This window comes from Tupaia chinensis, unplaced genomic scaffold (genome assembly GCF_000334495.1).
Source record: "Tupaia chinensis unplaced genomic scaffold, TupChi_1.0 Scaffold000140_1, whole genome shotgun sequence".
Taxonomy (NCBI): domain Eukaryota; kingdom Metazoa; phylum Chordata; class Mammalia; order Scandentia; family Tupaiidae; genus Tupaia; species Tupaia belangeri.
This window is the reverse complement of record NW_006159610.1, coordinates 3,565,960-3,585,795: the sequence shown is the minus strand read 5'-3', so window position 1 is coordinate 3,585,795 and position 19,836 is coordinate 3,565,960. Positions and strand designations below refer to the sequence as shown.

Below are 19,836 nucleotides of genomic sequence, written 5' to 3'. Positions count from 1 at the left end.
GTGCATTGATAAGGGGTCTGAGGGTTCCAGAATATTCCCTCCAGTCAGTAAAACAGACCTATTGGCCAGCAGAAAAGTCCAGTTCAATTTAACTGACATTAATTGAGCTGCCTGCCAGATAGAAGCTAGCTGGTAGGGACACTGGACTTCAGTAATCAAGCCTTGCAGAGTATCACGGGTTGTCTAAATACAAGCTTACCTACTGAATTTTGAGAAGATTCAGAAGGAACAAAAGGAAGATATATAGATTCCCTGAGTGAACTCAGTGACAAATTATGGAGAGATGCTCTAAATGTGGTCTCTTGTTCATTCTTCTGCCAAGAAATACCCCGATAAAAATGAAAATGATTTATCCTATTTTAATACTACTAGATAAGATGGTTTGGTGATTTTCTCCAGTAATCTAGTCCAATTCCTAAGGATGTTTACAATCAAATTATCCTAATTCAAACCAAGACAGTGCCTGGTTAAAAAGAAAGAAAAAAAGCAAGCAAGCAAGCAAACAAGCGCCTCTCTATCTCTCCCCTCCCTTTCACTGTCCTCACGTCCAACCTCCCTTAAGACAAGAAAGAATAGGAGTCCCCAAGATGGCCTAAGGACCTCCCAGCAATGCACAGACATTCCACTCCCTTTCATTTCAGTTGGAGTTAAGACCTGCCATTCTCTTTCCCAGAAAACAGAGGGGAATAAGTGGATTCAAGTGAGCTCCGAGCTCCTTTAGAAAGTTTTATTCCTACAACCAAGGAGGAATTTCTCTAAATTACATTCTTTTCCAAACAGAGCTATTTTCCTCCTACTATTGATTCTGTTGTCTTATCAGCACTTCCAAAAGTTTTATCCTCTCTCTGATCTTCTGGCCCCAAGGAAATCTCAGTGGGAGCTACAGTCAACAATCACTGGGCCCAGTTCCCATTTCTCAGCCGCCAACCCCATAATCTGCCAATATCAGGAGGGAGCAAGGTCCTGGCCGGGCAGTCTGGGTTAATCACTCCTAGCTGCTCCTCACTGATCACAGCAACCTTTTGTAACTTTTATGCAAGAGTTTGGGCATGCTTGTTCTCAACTCAAGGGCTGATAAACAGAACAAGATTTGTCAGGTGAATCAGCAGCCAATCTCAAGGCAGGCCAGACCTGAGCCCTGATGGTTTAGGATGACTAAGATTAAGGAACCTACAGACAACTTAGATTTTTATAATGGCCCTCAGGCTCAGCGATTACCATTATTAAGACCCTGGGTAAGTGATTTCTCAAAAATAACCTTTCTCAACACCATAGTGCCATTCGGGGCAATCAGTGTGACAAGAAGCCAAAGTTAAGGGGGACTGGTTTGTGAGAAGCGTGTTATACTTGTTTACCCTGTGCGTCCCTAGGCTGTGCAGCCAGCAAAGGGAACAGACTAGAGAAAACACCGATAAATTTTCAGGCCTCCCTCCAGGGAGCTTTTTTATACCCTTAGCACTAAGTATTGGCACCTGCTCTCCCACACCCTGAATTCCTCCCCTTCAATAGATGGACTCTATTCCCTTAAGAGAAGGATGTTGGGGCCAGCAGGTGGCATGGGGATTAAGGTGGCTGGACTGTCACATGGTCAATTGTAGTTCAAGTCCCAGGCCTGGTGGCTTGAAAATCACACCAGGCACCTGTGCATGCTTGCCTAAGATCCTGAGAGGAAAATGGAGGAGAAGGGATTGCAACATGGCCACCCCCCTTGGGTGTTGATTTCTCACTTTCCTCTGTCTCTCTCTCTTCTCTGCTGAGTGCACCCTATAGCAAAAATGAGAGAGAGAGAGAGAGAGAGAGAGAGAGAGATGATTTTAGGGTATCAGGTAGGTGATTGGAGTCTGAGAGCAATAAGAACCAGATCCTGGTTCTCCACCAGGCTCTCCAGCAGGAGATATTTTAGGTCGAGGTCGTCACACCTGGGAAGCGCTATGGTGGAGACCATGGAGGCTGCTAAACATCATGTAATGTACAGGATAGACCCCAGGGATCTAAAAGGGAGGACCTAGGACTGACTCAGTGAATGGTTGTTAAAGCAGCCAGACCCCACAGGGCCTACTGCACAGAGTCCCAGACCTGGCAGTTCGAGAAACACACCAGGCATATGTGCATGCATGCCCAAAATCCTGAAAGGAGGGAGAAAAGAGAAGGGACCATTCCCTCTTGGGGGGAGGGTGTTTTCTCCTCTCCCTCTCTCTGGTGAGCATAGAGCTCTCTAGCAAAAACGTTAAGGAAGTAAAAGGACTTAGAAAGCTCAATGTCCATAGCACTGAGATGCAAAATGCTGACTCAGGAGTTCTTCCTCACAAGGAATGAGTCCCAGCCTTAGGGTTGCTGTTCCCTCTGCAAACCTCCCCTCCCTCCACCGGGCTCCCATCAACTCACTTACTCTCCAGAGAGGCACCTGTGTGCAGGATTCAACCCCCCCTAGATGCTGCTATTTCACAACATGCAGATTGAGAACTGAAGGGAAAAGATTGAAAACTGAAGGGAAAAACGGTCAACAGTTCTTGGCGAACATTTATTTGGGCCTGGATGCTGTGGTCGTTTCAACCACCACCCTCCACGGTTTCAGGAGCCTGCAGAGTTGTGATATTGCAGCTGTTTGGTAAACTACCTTGTTGCATGCCAACACAAGCCACAGGCCAGGCATCAGTGCCCCTCCAGAGCAGCCAGAACTCCACCCACAAAGCAATGGGCCCACTGCAGCCCACCACACGTACTGCCACATCCAGTGTTCACCTCCCAGGGCTCTATCGGCGTCCGTGTGAGACTGCGCACCCACCGCCTCAGCCCTCAGCCTCATTTGGCTTCGTGGTAGCAGTGACTGTCCTTGTGTCTAACCGCCTCTTCCCTCCCCTGCCAGGAGGCCGCGTGTGCTTACGTGCTGATAGTGACTGCCGTGTACTGGGTGTCAGAAGCCGTGCCTCTCGGAGCTGCAGCCCTCGTGCCTGCCTTCCTCTACCCGTTCTTTGGAGTCCTTCGATCCAGTGAGGTTAGACGGCCTGTGGCCCAGCCTCCTGCATGTGTTCCTGTGGGACCATGAATAGAGGGCTCCAGGTGAAGAGAGCCAGCCCCCTTTATAGGTTCCTGGTGGGCCATGCATGGAGGGCTCCAGGTGAAAAAGATTCACAAAGCACTCAAGGAGGAGAGGGGTTTATTTTAATCCTTAGCACTAAGCCTTGGCACCTGTTCTCCCAGACCCTGAATTCCTCTCCTTCAATCTGTGACCTTCATCTTCACACTGACTCAAAATTTGCTTCTCAGGGACCAGCAGTTAGCGTAATGGCTATGTCGCTGAACGTCCATGTAGTCAATCGCTGTTGGTGTCCCGGACCCAGTGGCTTAAACTCAACGCCGGGCGCGTGTGCGTGTGTGCCCAGGATCCCGAGAGAATGGAGGAGAAGGGATTGTGGCATAGCCATCCCCCCAGGGGGGTGATATCTTACTTTCTATCTATCTGTCTCTCTCTGTCTTTCTGGTGAGCGCACACGCCCTATAGCAAAAACCTCTCAAAAAAATTTTTTTTGCTTCTTTCAGGAAGACTCACTTGATTGCATATATCCATTTGCCCTTTCATCCTGGAACCTCCCAGGAACTGCATGATTGGTACCTATAGCTGGGTGGCTATTGATCTGTTTCAATCTTTTGTATGTCTATTTTTTTTTTCTTTTGTGGAGAGATTTTTGTATAGGGCATGTGCACTCATCAGAGAGACAGGTAGAAAAAAAGGAAGAAATCACTCCCAGGGAGTGGATGGCCACGCTGCAATCCCTTCCTTTCCATTCTCCTCTCAGGATTTCGAGCACACACACACATGTGCCCGATGTGAGTTTTAAGCGACCAGGTCTGGAACTCAAACCACAGTCAACTAGTGGGAGTTCAGTGATGTAACCATTAATGCCATCTGCTGGTCCCTGTGTGCCTATTTAGATGAAAGCACATCAAGGCAGGAATCAGACCTTCCATTTCTTGGATATCTCATTATAGAGCTGAGCCCATTGAATTTAAGTACTAGTTTATTTTGGTGCAAAAATTTTTTGAAATCCTTGCATATTTTCATAATATGCATTCTCCATGGGCTTTTTGACGACTATTCATACAGTAGGTACTCAACAAGTATTGATTGACAGATTTACCATGCTTTTCTGTGTCCTGACAATGTCTTCATCCACTTCTCTTTAAGGAAAAACAATTATTTTCCTCCTTCCCCTCCTCAAGATAACTGTGTATTCTTTTTCTGACTGCTCTCTCCCTGAAGTCTGCCCTCCCTGTTCATAAACTGTTCTATGGTATTCTCAAAAGTTCAAACAGAAATTGTCAGTAGGAAGCCCAAGTTGTGGCCAAATTTCAGGGCAAACATTAACACCTGCCACAAATAGCAAAGAAGAAAACCAGGCAGAACCCAGGAGCAGATGAATGATGAGCCTTAGTAACACTTGGTTCCATCTGAGCGGTCTCATTATAGCACCTGGTCTCTGCTTGGAGTTTCTGATAAAGACTGAACAATAGTGACAGGAGTGAAATTCAGGACAGAGGCACAGACGAAAGGAAGGAAAACTAATATTTGAATGCTTACTAAGACTCAGGCACTCGGGCCAACCCTGTAGCCTACTTGTTAAGGGACCTGAAACACACCTAGCCAAGTGAGATTCAAATCCCAGCCCTGATGACTTGAAAAACATGCTGTGCACATGTGCCCCAAAATCTCACCAGGTTGAAGAGTTGGAGGAGAAAGGATCGCAGCATAACCACACCCCATGGGGATTGCTTTCCCTCTCTGGCAATTCAAAAGAGGCCTGGCTCTGTAGCTTGGTGGTTGAGGCAGCTAGATTCCACATCCCTGCTGTTGGAGTAACAAACAGCTTAAGAAATACGCCAGGTATATTTCCAAACAAGCCCAAAGTCCCGACAGGAGGGAAAAATGACCTACAAGAAGGGATTGTGGTGATGTGACTATTTCCCATGGAGGTATTTTCTCCTCCCTCCTTCTCTCTAGCAAGTGCATATACTGTCTAGCAAAAATAAATAAGAAAAATTTTAAAAAGAATCAAGTGCTATATAAGAAGTGCCACGTTTGTTATTTCATACCTCCACATTCTCTACAGGCAGATGGTAATATTTTCATTGTGCAGATGAGGAAAGTAGCTCAAAGAGTTGAGACACATACTAGCAAGTGAATATACTGTCTAGCAAAAATAAATAAGTAAGAAAAATTTTAAAAAGAATCAAGTGCTATATAAGAAGTGCCACGTTTGTTATTTCATACCTCCACATTCTCTACAGGCAGATGGTAATATTTTCATTGTGCAGATGAGGAAAGTAGCTCAAAGAGTTGAGACACATACTCCAAACAACAAAGAAGCAGCAGGCATACCTATTAGACTTCAAAGTCTAGACTCTTGCTTACGATGCCATAGAAAAACATTTTATGAACTGTATGACTTTGTGGTGTTACTGATACACGAAGTATCAATACTGCTATAAGCTGCAGTCCATCCACCTCTGTGATATAAGGAAGGAAGAGTGAAGCTAGGCCTATGGGATACCTGAAAATGGGTAAGAGAACATTTTTGAAAATCCAAGATAGAATTAGGAGCTCTCCTAATGATTGTCCCTGACTGCAAAAGACTGAACAGATTCCACTGACCAGTTAGTTTTGTTTTGGCCTTGGGTACCTTTTCTTTCTTTGATTCTTTCAGCAGGTAATTGTTCCAATTTCCCCCTTCTTTTGTAGAAAGTGGCTAAGTAGTATGGATTTTTGTACATGTCTAAAAGAAAAGTTAACCTTGCACATGACTTGGGGCAAGAGGTGAAAGTAGAAAGTAGAAAAGAAGGACGTTTGAAAAGAGCTGAATTCTAAATAACATGAGATAACTATTAACTAAGAAACCTGATTCTTTGTATTTCACTACAGGCAGCTGGAAAGCCAGCAGCATGCCTTAGCCCTAAAGTAGACAATGTCTCTGTTTCTCCAGGGCTGCCTCCACATGGTCTCCGCCCATCCACACAGTAGAGCTGTTGCCAGGCAACAGTGACCCGCGGGCTGCCCCTTTGCACAACCAGCAAGACTAGGCTTATAAGGAGAGTCTGTGGAGGCAGCAATTTGCAAAGGTAGCATGACCTTGGAGGAGAAAGGAAGACTGTCCAGTGAGGATTAGGCATTGCTGTTGCAGGGGCCTGGAGAAGCCAGAGGGTATGTTTTATCATTGAGGTGAAAAATCCTAATCCATCTGTCTGATGAAGTAGCTTTGGCTGGTGGTGATATTTAGCCGTTGGGCTACAGGGAGCAGCTTAGTCCAAATATAGTCTGTTTAGCTGACCTTCTTAGCTCAGATTAGAGGAAAATGTCAACAAGGTAGAAGACATGGGTTATAGCCCTTTGGGAGCCAGTTAACTTTGCAAAGAAAAGACCCACTCCAGAACCACCAGTTGCACCCCATACAGCGGTTACAGGCTAGCTTTTACATGGGTCTCCAAGAATAAAAGCAGTGCTGAGGGTTTTGGGGATCTCATCTTTTCTGGGATGCCTGAAGCTATGGTCATTCAGTGCCAGCAGGTACACCAGCAGGTGCCCCGGCCCACAGGGAAAACTGGGCTGCTGCTCTTCAGGAGCCCCTTAGATCAACTGCTCACCATGCTCCAAATCCACCTTGCGTGCCCATACCCTTGCCATGACTTGTGTTATTACTTCCACCCTGGAAAGTTCTCTCTAATTCCTTAAAAGTTTAAAATCCTACTCAATGATCCTCTTTGGTGAAACCTTTCCAAAAACCTCAGCTGAAACCGTGTCTTCCTGTTCTGTTTATTCAATGTCTTTATCTTTTAAATGATATATCAGATAGGACATCTGGTAGACACGGGCTCTCTCCCCGAGATTCACCCCCTCTCAGATGTATCACGGCTGGAGGCCTGCTTGCAGCCCAGTGCGTCCTTGCACTCGCCCTCACGGCATGGGGTCTGACTGTAGTGTTTCTCGATGAGCACCAATAGTGTGACGTCCACGTAAGGGGAGGCATACACATAGAGTCAATAGGACTCTGAGACTGTGGCTTTGGTTGCACATGTTATGAACCCAACATTTAGAAATGTATTATCTTTTTACTTATTTGATTAGAATCATGATAGAGAACATGCATGTACACATGAAATAGAGAAGGCACCATCAACAGGGTCTCGTCATGCCCCAGCCCCTTTTCCCCAGCCTTCCAGAGCTTGGGCTCACACACTGCTGTGTTTTCCAGGCTGACCATGCGGCTTTCAGCACCACAGTTCAGTTTGCCACCAACTGTGACACCAGGCTGGGCCTAGAAAAATATTTTCTGAATTCTGTTTCTCCCAATAATAATAAGAGAAGGTACAGGTACCCAGAGTGGGACAAAGAATGAGTAAAACCTGATTCCTGCCCTCTTGAATCTTATATCAGGACCTTCTGCATTTCCCACTGTCTGAAGTTGGCTGTGTGCTGTATTAGCCAGGGTTCTCCAGAGAAACAGATAGGAGACTACACGTGTGTGCATATGTGTGTATCAGGGGTCTTCAAAAGGTTCAAGGAAAATGCATACTATGAAAAAATTCTACACATGGATTTTAAAATTGTTGAACCAAAATAAAATCATATTTTAATTCTATTTTTCCAGGACTTTCTGAAGTACCCTCATATATGTATGTATATTAGTATAAATATAGATACAGATAAGAGAAATGAATTATGAGGACTTGACTCACACTGTTAAGGAGACTGAGATACCCCACGATCTGCCATCTGGAGACCCAGGAGAGCTGGTGGTGTAAATCTCAGCCCAAGGACAGGAGACGATGAGATGAAACTTGTTCCAACTCAGGTCGTGAGATCGGAAAAGAGGGATGAATTCCTGCTTCCTCACCCTTTTAGGTCCTCAACAGATTGGCTAACGTTCACCCACATTGCGGAGGGTAGTCTGCTTTACTGAGTCCACCAATTCAGATGTTAGTCTCATCCAGAAACACACCAAGAAACCATGTTTAATCTGGGTACCCTGAGGCCCACTCAAGATGGTACACAATTAACCATTGCAAGTAAATATAAATGGTTAACTTGTATAGTAATGACTTTTCAATCAGCAGATATTAAGAGGTATGTGCCAGACCAGCAGGTGGCATGGTGACTAAGGCATTAGACTCCCACATGGTCAACTGTGATTTGAGTCCTGGACCTGGTGGCTTACTTTCTCACTTGTTCTCTCTCTTTCTTTCTGTCTCTCTCTGGTCAAGTTTAAACACTAATAATAATAAATTAAATAATTATCTTTTAAAAAGTGTTTTAAAAAGAATGTGCAAAGCTGAGGAGAACTTAAGTGGTAAGAGGATATCAAATGATAGAAACGGCTCCTGACCTTGCAAAGATTCTATTTTAACAGAGAGAAGTAAAAACCATATGGAAAAACACAGAAGACCCCATGCAGCAGTGCCTCATAGTCTGGCATTGTGGAGGACTTACACAATTTCCCACGAGGGAATATTCTAGATAAGTGAAATTTGCACTGTCAAGTTCCCAAACTTTATGTTAACTACATTTTGACTGCGTCTTTTTATAATTTCCCTGGCTTTTAAAACAGAAGGTGTTTGGTGTACATAAACTTTTCCGTAGGAGCTTTCAAAATCTCTGGAGGAAAAAGTAATTCTCACTGTGAGGAGCCAGTGGGGGCCAGATGATGGCACAGTTGAGTAACTCAAGTGCGGGCTGAATGTCTGAACTGAAGTCTCTTGAGTAACGTGTTGGCATCAGAATGGAGATGAAACTAGAAGCGGGATGGACTAGCTAAGGGGTGGTGACAGAATCGATGCTGACAGGATGAGACAATGGGCTGACACTGACAAAATGAAGTTTAATGGGGATAACTGTTAGCTTTTAGCTAAGCACAGGCTCATATGAGTCACCTAGCAGCCCAGTGTGGCTGCCAGGATTTCCAGCATTTCCCACATGCCAGCCACGATGGGAGGTCATTTACATGCTCTATATATTTAATCCTCTGTGAAGGACCTATTATTTTTAGCTTCAAATTACAAAGGAGGAAATTGAAATCCCAAGAGGTTAGATAACCTCCTCTCCTGAGGTTATACAACTATGAAGTGGAATTAGGACCTGAATCCAGGATTGTGTGATCCAGAATTTGAATTTTTTTTTTTAAGAGATTTTTGCTATAGAGTGTATACATTCTCTGGGGAGACAGAAAGTGAGAAATCGCCCCCTTGGGGGATTGCCACAGTGCAATCCATTCTCCTCTCAAGCTTTCGTTTGGGCGCACACACACACACACACACACACACACACACATACATGCACCCAGCATGAGTTTCAAGCTGCCAGGTCTGGGACATGAGCTGCAGGCAGCCATGTGAGAGTCCAGTAACAGAACCATTATACCATCTGCTGGTCCCAGAATTTGAATGTTTAAATCCTGGGCACTATGTACCAAAATTTTCTGTTGAATTAATCAATCCAGAGCATCAAATTCTGGATAAGGAGTGCCTTCAGAGGCTATTGGCCAAAGTCTGGAACCTGAGTCACATAAAAGATGAAGAAAAGACTTGAGGAGGACATGATTTCTGGTTTCTATAGATCAACACACCAGTCTCAAAGGGTCAGACCAGAACCAGAGTCAAAATGCCATAGGGAGCATCCCCTCTAATAAGGGAACACTCCAAACTGGATTGCCGTGCGTGGCCCTGGAAGTTGGACCCAAATGACTGCGTCAGGGACACTAGGGATAGACTTTGTGCCTTGAGAAGTGGGATGGACCCTAAGGTCCCTTTGACGTTAGAGTACTGCAACTTTCCTGTGAGCATCCAGCCACTGCTTCCCTTTGCTGGTACAGAGCTTGGTCTGTAGTCTGGGTTTATTTTATATTTGTGTTTATGTTCGGTTCCACATGACTCTCACTACTGTCATTGTATCTGCCTCTAAAGTCTTTTTAGCCCCTTCCAATGTGTTGCTCCCAATTTTTATATTCTGTGAGCAATACATGTGTCAATCAAGTTAGCTAAGATGTATTGTCTGCAGGAGAGGTGGACATGCAAGGGTTCTCGAGTGGAATATAAAACATGGTTTGAATACCAGGGTTGGGGGACAGCTCTTTGGATTGTCCAGGGTCAAAAACTGCCTCTGATGGTACTTACTGTATTTTCTCTCTCTGTGTCACATCCCCAGCACACATATGCACACACACACACTCAGCCCCCCTGGGCCCTGCCAGCTGTCTCAACGGCTCTGCACTGCAGGTCTCCAGGCCAATCTCATTCAGATTCTAGCTCCTACCACGGCAAGGGAAGACTAGAGGCAGCTCCCGCCGGGATAACAAATGACCTCTGTAGCCTTCTGCAGAGGGCTTAAGTCCAATGTCACATGTCTACTTCCCCGAGGCCTCCTGATCTTTCTGACCTGCCAGATTCCTGCCCATTCCTAGTCCCTGCTTTCTCTATTTGTTCAAAGCCAGGGCCATCTCCTATGCCACTCTCCACTCTGCCTTTCTGGCCTCTATTCACCATTGAGGTCCTTCCTACATGTAGGCCCGTGGAAATGTGGGCTGAACATCTGGGCCAACCACCTGCCTGACCCAGGCTGCCCATCGCCCTCAGTACAGGCTAACTAAGTGCCACACCTGGACCTTAAGGAGAACCCCATAGACTGGCAGCCTTTGGAGACCATGTGAATGTTTCTGTAGGAAGAGCCACTCCTGGCGAGCTGGCACTGCCCACAGTTCCTTTGCCCCTGAGCTAACAGCCAGGTCCCACCAGCCTAAGCTTCCTCTCATCCAGGCAGTCCACACAGTCCTAAAGAAGGAGTGAGGCAGAGTGGGGGCTTATGACTCAGTGTTCCCAGCCTCGTAAGAGCTGGGCTGCCTTCTAAGTCAGGTCTTGTCTGGATCTTTCTCTTTACACTTCTCTAGGGTAGGGCTTGCAAAGAATTTTGGTTGTTTTGTTTTCATTTGCAGAGGATACCACACTTGCCAGAGAGAGGAAGAAAGCATCCCCATGGGGCCTGGTTATACCGCAATCCCTTCTCCTCCATTTCTCCATCCTATTGGGATCCTGGGCACGCATATGCATGCAAACATGCCCAGTGTGGTTTTCAAGCTGCTGGGCTGAGACTTGAACCACAGTCAACCCTGTGGGATCTAGCTCCCTTAACCACTAGGCCACAGAGCTGGCCCATAAGGAATGATTTTTAAGAAAAAAAAAAAAAACTTATTCTGTAAACCGAATCTTTTAAAATGCAGTAAATGAAACAGGGCTGGCCAGATGGTGACATAGCAGTAACACAAGATTCTCCACATGGGAATATTGGCTGATCCACATGGGATGGTTCAAAGTTCGCATCCAGAGAACTCCCTGAACACACCAGGCACATGCCCATAGTCCAGGGCTACCTGAGGCTCCTGTTGGGGGAGCTGTCTCTGTGTCTCTCTATCTCTCTTGCTCTGTCTCCCTTGTTCCTGGAAGAAAAAAAGAAACTTAATAGCAAACAAGCAAACACACACATGGCCAGCAGGTGGTTAATTAAGGTGGCTAGATCCCACATGGCTGACTACACAGTTCGAGTCCCAAGCTCAGCAGCTTGATAACACGCCAGGTGCATGTGTGTGTGTGTGTGTGTGTGTGTGTGTGCCCAAAATCCCAAGAGGAGAATGGAGAAGGGCTTGCAGTGTGGCCATTCCCCTAGGGAGGATACTTTCCCTCTCTGTGTGTCTCTGTCTCTCTCTCCAGTGAGCATAAACACCCAATAGCAAACTGAAACAAAAAGTATGTGGAAGGGCAAGTCCTACTTAATAGGAAGAGGAGGCTCTGAGCACTGGCCCACCAGGTATCCCCCTTCCCACTGCAGCCCCTGAACTTTTTTTTTTTTTTTTTGGAGAGATTTTCACTGTAGGACGTGTGCACTCGCCAGACAGACAGAGAGAGACAGAGAGACAGAAAGCGAGAAATCACCCCCCAGGAGGGATGGTCACGCCTCAATCCCTTCTCCTCCATTCTCCTCTCGGGATCTTGGGCACGCACGCACACGCGCCCGGCGTGAGTTTTAAGCCACCGGGTCCAGGACACGAACCGCGGTCGACTACGTGGGAGTCCAGCGACATAGCCATTACGCTAAGTGCTGGTTCCCGCCCCTGAACTTTTTAAGACACTGAGCGTGACTTGATGAGAAGGATGTCTCAGCCCAGCAAGAGGTGTGGCCAGTGGAAACAGAATTCCTGCCTCCAGAGAAAGGTGGGAGCTCTGCCTCTGGGTGCGTGGCCTGGACACTAACTAGAATGGAGTATTCAGGGAGAGGGTTCCAGGCGCAAAGGACTTAGCTCAGTGTTGAGAGGGAAGCCAGCCCAGGAATCTGCTCCTCAAATTTAGAGGATTTTACTACAAAATTGTTCAGACAAACCAAAAGAGCCTCGCAGGTCCATTGCTGGAGACTATCCACAACTGACTTGCAGCGCGCCAGGGCACTAACGGGCCTCACTTCTGATGGGCCCCACCCCGGGCCATGAATCGCTGCCTCAGGAGAACAGACACAATCAGACGCACACAGCCCGCAGGTCTCTGGCTCCAGGTAGAAGAGGAAAAGGAGCAGAAGAGAGGCAGTTAGGTGGTCAGGATCTGAGTTTGGAATTGGGACAGCCTAACTGGAATCCAGTGCTGTCACTGACTGGTGTTGAGCAGGCTATACAGTCTCCCCTTACTGCCCTGACTCCTCTGAAAAATGACCATTACAGAAATACCTCACTTCCATTCTGAGTGGAACACGCTTATCCCAACACCCAGCCGATAGGCATGAGTGAATAGTCTGTCTGTCTCCCTTCTGTGGGGATGGCCCCAGGTAGGAGGAATCATAAATTTTTTTTTTTAATAGATTTTGTAATAGGTGCGTGCGCTGGCCAGAGAGACAGAGACGAGACACAGAAAGTGAGAGAAGTCACTCCCAGGGGCAATGGCCTTGCCACAATCCCTTCTCCTCCATTCCTCTTTCAGGATTTTGGGCACGTGCACATGCGCACACACACACACACACACACACACACACACACACATGCCCAGCGTGAGTTTTAAGCCACCAGGTCCAGGACTAAAACTGCAGTCAACCACATGGGAGCCAAGGGATATAATCATATTGCCATCTGCTGGTTTTCTTTCTTTCTCTCTTTCCTTCCTTCTTTCTTCCTTTCATGCCAGAGGGCACATGCACTTGACAGAGAGAGGAGGAGGGAGAAAGTACCCCCTAATGGGTGTGGCCACACTGCAATCCCTTCTCCCTCATATCTCTACCCTGTGGGGATTTTGGACATGAATGCTCATTGGCTCCTGCTTTTTATTCAATCCACCAGGTCTGAGATTCAAACTGCAGTTGGCTGCGAGGGATTCAGCTCCCTTAACCACCAGGTCACGGGACTGACCCAGAATCAAACATTCTTAAGGGGAAGTAAGTGAACCAAGGTGAACATCCAGATTTCCATTTTGCTCAAGCTTCTAGGAATACTGCCACAAACTCTCCCCTGCCCCTTAACAAACATTAAAGAGAGCGACAGGGAGAGTGAGTGCTAAATTATTCAGTGTCCAAAGAAAGTAACGCTCGCTAGAGCACAGCACTGACTGAAGCCATTTCTTTAGAACACATCACAGCTAGGTGAACCAGCTGAGAGACTGTGTTCACCTGAGATGACTGGCGGTGAGCCGGTTAGTTAGAAACTGCATTTACCTGCCCTGACTGACAGCAAACTAGTTAGGAGACTGCATTCACCTGAGATGACTGAAGGTGATCTGGTTGGTTAGGAGACTGCGTTCACCTGTGATAACTGAAGGGCACTGATTGGTTAGGAGACTGCATTCACCTGTGATGAGCGAAGGTGATCTGGTTAGAGACTGTGTTCACCTGTGGTGACCTAAGGTGATCTGGTTGGTTAGGAGACTGCGTTAGCAGGTTTCTGCCCTTATTTCCTCAGTCTGAAATGGGGTAGAAAGTCTATTTGGTCTAGTCACCACTGTGACCTAAGAAAATATGAAGGGGGGCCATCAGGTAGTATGGTAGTTAAGGCAGGACTCCCAGAAGGCCGGCCACAGTTTGGGTCCTGGAACTGGTGGCTTACTTTCTTACTTTCTCTCTCTGTCTCTCTGGTGAGTGCACATGTCCTATAGCAAATGTGGAGCAACCTTTGTCATGAGGTCTGCCTGTTTCCTCCTCTGTCATCTCCTCCCATCACCTTCTTCCAGTCACACTGGCACAACTGAGTCCCAACCTCGATCCCAGCCTGCAGCTCTGATCCTTTTTACCTCTTCGATGGTAATTACTTTCACTCAGACTTCGCCAAGCGTGGGCTGTGCCAGGAGCCCACCTGCTGTACTTACAAAGGCCCTTGTCATGACGGATTATATGAGCTAGGCAGCGTTCCTGCTGCCTCTTACAGGGTCAGAGAGACAGAGGGTCACAAGCTTGGCCAATAGCATCCAACTCTTCAGGGGAGTGACAGTTTCAACCCTGTTCTTCTGAACCCCAGGGCTTAGGCCACTCATTGCTCTACCCTGCTATGCCTTTTCTAGGCTGCCTCCTTCTGTCCTGTCTCTGCTAAAACATAGTCTGGAAACACCTCGGCTCTCCAGTGCAATGCTTGGCCGACTGAGAAAAACCACAAAGTGGAAAAACAATGAACCCACCAAAGCAAACATCACTAAATTCATGCATTTTACTCCTAGGAGGGGCGCCCATTTAGAACCCGATTTCTCTTTACAAATAACTCCAACAAGCTTCATTACCTGGTTTCCAACTCACAGAATATTAGTCTGGGAATGCTAATAGGACATACCCTGACAACCGGAAGTGAGAGTGCCTAAGAATGAGACAGGAAAACTATGAAATGCAGACCCAGAGATTCCAAGTGACTAGCAGCCTAGACAGCTAGCCCAGTGCAAAGCTGGTGAGCAGGCAGGTGTCTAACAAGCAGTGGAGGGAGAGCCAGCAGGTGTCTGACAAGCGGTGGAGAATGCACGGGCTCTTCAATAAAGGCAGAAATATGCAACACATTTTAGAAAACAACAGAAAAGATCCTCAAGGTTCCTGTAACACCAGTATTCCTTGGGGAGTTCTGAATAACCGAGGTTTGACTGTGAAAGAGAAATGTCAGTGGGCTGGAAGACTAACAAACACCACTACAGAACAGGATTTTAATTTATAAAAGTGAAAACGCAGCCCTGAGGCTTTACTCTGGGCCTGTGGTCACTCTTTATGCTAATGGCCTCAGGCCAGGTCAGCCTTTGTCTAGAGCACTTAACAGAAAGAATCACCTGGATCCTGGCCGTCCATGTGGCAGGCCATGCTAGCTGGTGTGCTTGTGTCATTTCATCTTAACAACCTTACTAGTTAGGGTTTCACATAACCTTCATCTTCTTTTAAAAAAAGATGAGAATATGAAGCCCAGAGAGGTTAAACCACTTGCGTAGGATCCCACAGCAATTCCTGGCTGACTCTGGAGTCCTTATTTGTCCCCACTTGTCCTGCTACCTCAGTAATCCCAAGCTTTACTCTGAGCCCCAGGCTGAGTCTTCCAAGCACAGGCATTGTTACAAAGGGGCCGGGAGCCAGTGAATAGATCTACACCACCCAACGCCCAGTGGGGAAGCAGCACAGAACCTACATCCCATGGAAGCAGGCCTAGGGCTTGCAGAAAGACTGATTGTAAATGAAGACAAGGAACGTGTGCTGGCCTCTTTGGCTGGAAGGCCCAGACAGCTCTCCTAGAGATGCACAGATCATGACAGTAGATGGATAGTTTCCAGATGGCCTGAACAGCTTGGAGGTTGTCCTGGAGCCTTTGGCTTCAGATGGACCTGGAGTAATGACATCCTGCCCCCACCCCCACACTGTGACCTTAGAACTAGCCCTTAACCTCACTTAGCTCTGCCATCTCTAAAGTGAGGGGTTCCTTGTACCTGCCTCACGGGGTGGTGAGGTGACCACAAGACACTCGGCACAGAAGGCTCTCTGCTGTTGATTCCTTTGCCCTCCCTCTGAATAGAACCCAGGTAGCCCCACCTGTCTTTAGGCACCCAGCTCCAAAAAGGCCATCACATACAAAGTGGTGTTTGTTTTTTTGGAGAGGTTTTTGCTATAGGGCACGTGCACTCATCAGAAAGACAGAGACAGAGAGACAGAAAGCGAGATATCACCCCCTGGGGGGATGGCCATGCCGCAATCCCTTCTCCTCCATTCTCCTCTCGGGATCTGGGCACGCATGCACACTCACCCAGCCACCGGGTCTGGGACTCGAATCGTGGTCGACTACATGGGAATCCAGTAACATAGCCATTACACCAACTGCTGGTCCACAAAGTGGTGTTGTAGAATGGTAGGTGCCAAGAGGCAGAAAACCCAAATGTAACTTGAGAAAGTCACCCTGGTAACACTGGCTTTAAAAGCTTGGGAGGGGCCGTGTATTATGCGGCCGGGATAGGGACCATCCCCCAGGACTATTGTGTCTCTGTGAATGTCCCTCCTCTGTAGGCAAGGGAAAATAAAGCCTGGTGTGACACAGAGCTGCCTCCAAGGAGCTTGGAAAGGGAACAGGTCAGTGAGAAAGGTCCAGGCCCCCGCACTCAGCCACAGCCCGCAGGTCTCACAGCGGAGCTTCCACCTCCTGCTAGGAGCCAGCATCCTTCTATGGTCCAGCTCCTCCTAGGGAGGACCCTGCCCCTGCACCACTCGCTGTCCAGAGTAGGGGCCCTCTCTGCCCTCAATGAGCATTTGTCAGCTCAGGAATGGACTTGGGACAAGAAAGACCGAGGTTAGCCAGAAGCAGAAGGTGCTTCCTCACAGAGAGGGCAGATGTTGCTCTTCCTATAGGAACCTCATCAACTAGGCGCAGTGACATTTCCATAGGGCCAGAGGGACGGGGAGAAATGCAGCAGGTTGCCTTTATTTCTGTGTTGATGTTATCAAAGTGTTACATGGGCACAAGTTAAAATGAAATACCTGCTGGGTCAACCCCCTGACTTAGTGGTTAAGGGAGAAGGATCTCACATGGCCAACCTTATGATTAGAATCCCTGATGGGTGGCTCGAAAAACATGCTGGGCACAAGTGTGTACCCCAAATGCCAAAAGAATGGAGAAATAAAGGGATTGCAGTGTGACCACATCTTGTTGGGTTTGCCCTCTCTCTCTTTCTCTCTCTCTCTCTCTCTTACTCTCTGATGAGCACATGTGCCCTCTGGCAATTAAAAAAAAGTCAAATACACAGGGTCTTCAAAAAGTCAGTGGAAGTAGTGTATTATTAAAAATGCATGGAGGCTAGCAGATGGTGTAGTGGTTAAGGTGCTGGACTCCCGCATGGCCAACCACAGTTCGATTCCCGGACCTGGCAGCTGGCTTTCTCACTTTCCCTCTCTCTCTTGCTATCTCTCTCTCTGGTGAGTGCACATATCCTATAGCAAATTTTTAAATAATAATAAAATTAAGTAATTCTTGAAAGAAAAAACTACACATGAATTTTTAGATATTTTGCACCCAAACTTGTACTTCAATTTCATCCACCAACCTCTTGAAGTCCCCTCATAATACTGAAGAGCTGATAATGAAAACTCGGCAGTCTCTTCCCTCACTCCGCCTTTACCTTTGGTAACTGCTTCTCTGGCATGAACTCCATATTCCCATGTGATGCTTTTTTTTCTTTATTTATGACAGAGCACGTGTGCACATGCATACGACAGAGATGAGCATCCCGCACGGGGTCTGATCACACACCGATCACCTTGCTCCAGCCCTCCAGCCCAGGATCCCGAGTACTCTCACATGTGCCTGGCATGTTTTAAGCTGACCAGGACAGGGATTTGAACCACAGTGGCTATGCAAGATCCAGTGTCTCTCAAGCAGTACATTACCACTGCGCCACAGAAGCAGCTCTGTGTTGTGAGGAATGAATGGTGCCCCCAGGGAATGTTCTGGAGTCAGAGGCTAGAGCCACAGGGAAGGTTTTCTGGAGGGCACCAGGCCTGAACTGGGCTTTGAAGTCTGATCAGAATGTATAGGCAGACAAACCAAAACAAATAAACAAACATAAATTTGGTACAGCCATCAAAATGAATTTTCCCAATAAATTTAAATCTCGTAAGAAAGTGATCAGGGTATGATGGTCAATGAAAAAAGAAGGCAAGATAAAACTATGCATACTATATAAGCTCATTTACATATCTGTATAGACATAGGAAAAAAAGAGAATTATACCAAACTATTAACAGTACTAGAATTAAGGATGATTTTGTCTTTAAATTTTTCTATATTTTGAATTTTTCCATACTAGTCTAAATTACTTTTATAATAGAAATGAAACTTTGTTTTGTTTTAATTTGCTAGAGGGCTTGCTGGAGAGAGACAGAGAAAGAGGGAAAGTGAGACAATATCCCCAGGGGGATGGTCACATCGTGATCCCTTCTCCTCTGGTTCCCCCTCATTTCAGGATTTGGGGCACACATACACACACACCTGGCATGTTTTTCAAGACACCAGGTTTAGGACCCAAACCATGTAATATTCCAGCAACCATAACTACCATGCCACCAGCTGGCCCAATATTTTTTGGGATGAGGAGCAGGTGTGCCATAGGGTGCATGCACTCACCAGAAAGAGACGGAAAGAAAGAGAGAGAGGGGAAGTGAGAAAGCACCCTACTGGCTGGCTTCTGATAATAATTTTTTAGAAGCATTAAAAATGGGATTTGGGGACAAGTCTAGAATTCTTTTAGTAATTTTAAAAGATATTTAAAATTATGGGACCAGCAGATGGCAATGTAATGGTTACATTGCTGGATTCCCACACAGCAAACTATGGTTCGAATCCTGGACCTGGTGGCTTGGAACTCATGCCAGGTGCATGTGCATGTGTATCAAAGGTCTCAAGTGAAGAATGGAGGAGAAGTGATTGTGGCACGGCCATTCTTCCTTGGGAGTGAGTGATTTCTTGCTTTCTGTCTCTCTGTCTCTCTGGTGAGCACACATGCCCTACAGCAAAAAATCTGTCTCCAAAAAAAGAAAGATATTTAAAATTATAACTATGAGACCAGCAGATGGTGTGGATATTAAGGCGCTGGATCTCACATGGCTGACTGCGTGATTCCAGTCCTGGCTCTGGCAACTTGAAAATCACGTTGGGACCATGTTCATGTGTGCCCAAAATCCTGAGAGGAGAATAAAAGAGAAGGGATTATGGAGTGATCATGCACCCTGGGGAGTGATTTCTTCACTCCCTCCCCCAGTGAGTGCACATACCCTATGACAAAAATCTAAAAATAAAATAATTATGTATGTATTCTTTAAAATACATTTAAGGGACCAATAGATGGGTAATAGTTACATTGTTGGACTCACACATGGCTGACTATGGTTCAAGTCCCTGACCCAATTGCTTGAAACATGTTAGACGTGTGCATGTGTGCCCAAGATCCCAGGAAGAGAATAAGAGAAGAAGGGATTGTGGCATGGCAATCCCTGGGGGGTGATTTTTCACTTTCTGTCTCTCTGGCAAGTGCATGCACCCTACAGCAAAAAATCTCTCTTAAAAAATACATTTAAGTATAGCAGTTTTATGTTTTAAAAAGTGGAGAGGAATGTCTGCCGCATGGGCTTATTGGCCAGAGTAAATGAAATCATCTTCGCGAAGTGCTTAACACAGTGCCTGCCTAGGGTAGGTCCTTAGGTGTTATTATGAAATAGCTATTTAGATCATCTTCACTCCCCTGCCTCCTTCCTGCCATCCTTGTTGGTTGAGAATGAGTTTGATTTTCTTTTTTTTTTTTTTTTAGGGGGGATATTTTTTGCTATAGGGTCCC

At 46.5% G+C, this 19,836-nt stretch overlaps 1 protein-coding gene across 3 annotated transcripts in view; it reads left to right on the top strand.

The window, feature by feature from the left end:
* Nucleotides 1-19,836, top strand: part of SLC13A4 (solute carrier family 13 member 4) — a 46,968-nt gene that overhangs the window by 2,650 nt on the left and 24,482 nt on the right. For all 3 annotated transcript variants that reach the window (XM_027770498.1, XM_006145016.3, XM_006145015.3), the window contains one exon: nucleotides 2,867-2,995. In XM_027770498.1, the coding sequence (XP_027626299.1) occupies nucleotides 2,867-2,995 (129 nt within the window). The remainder of the gene's footprint in view (nucleotides 1-2,866; nucleotides 2,996-19,836) is intronic.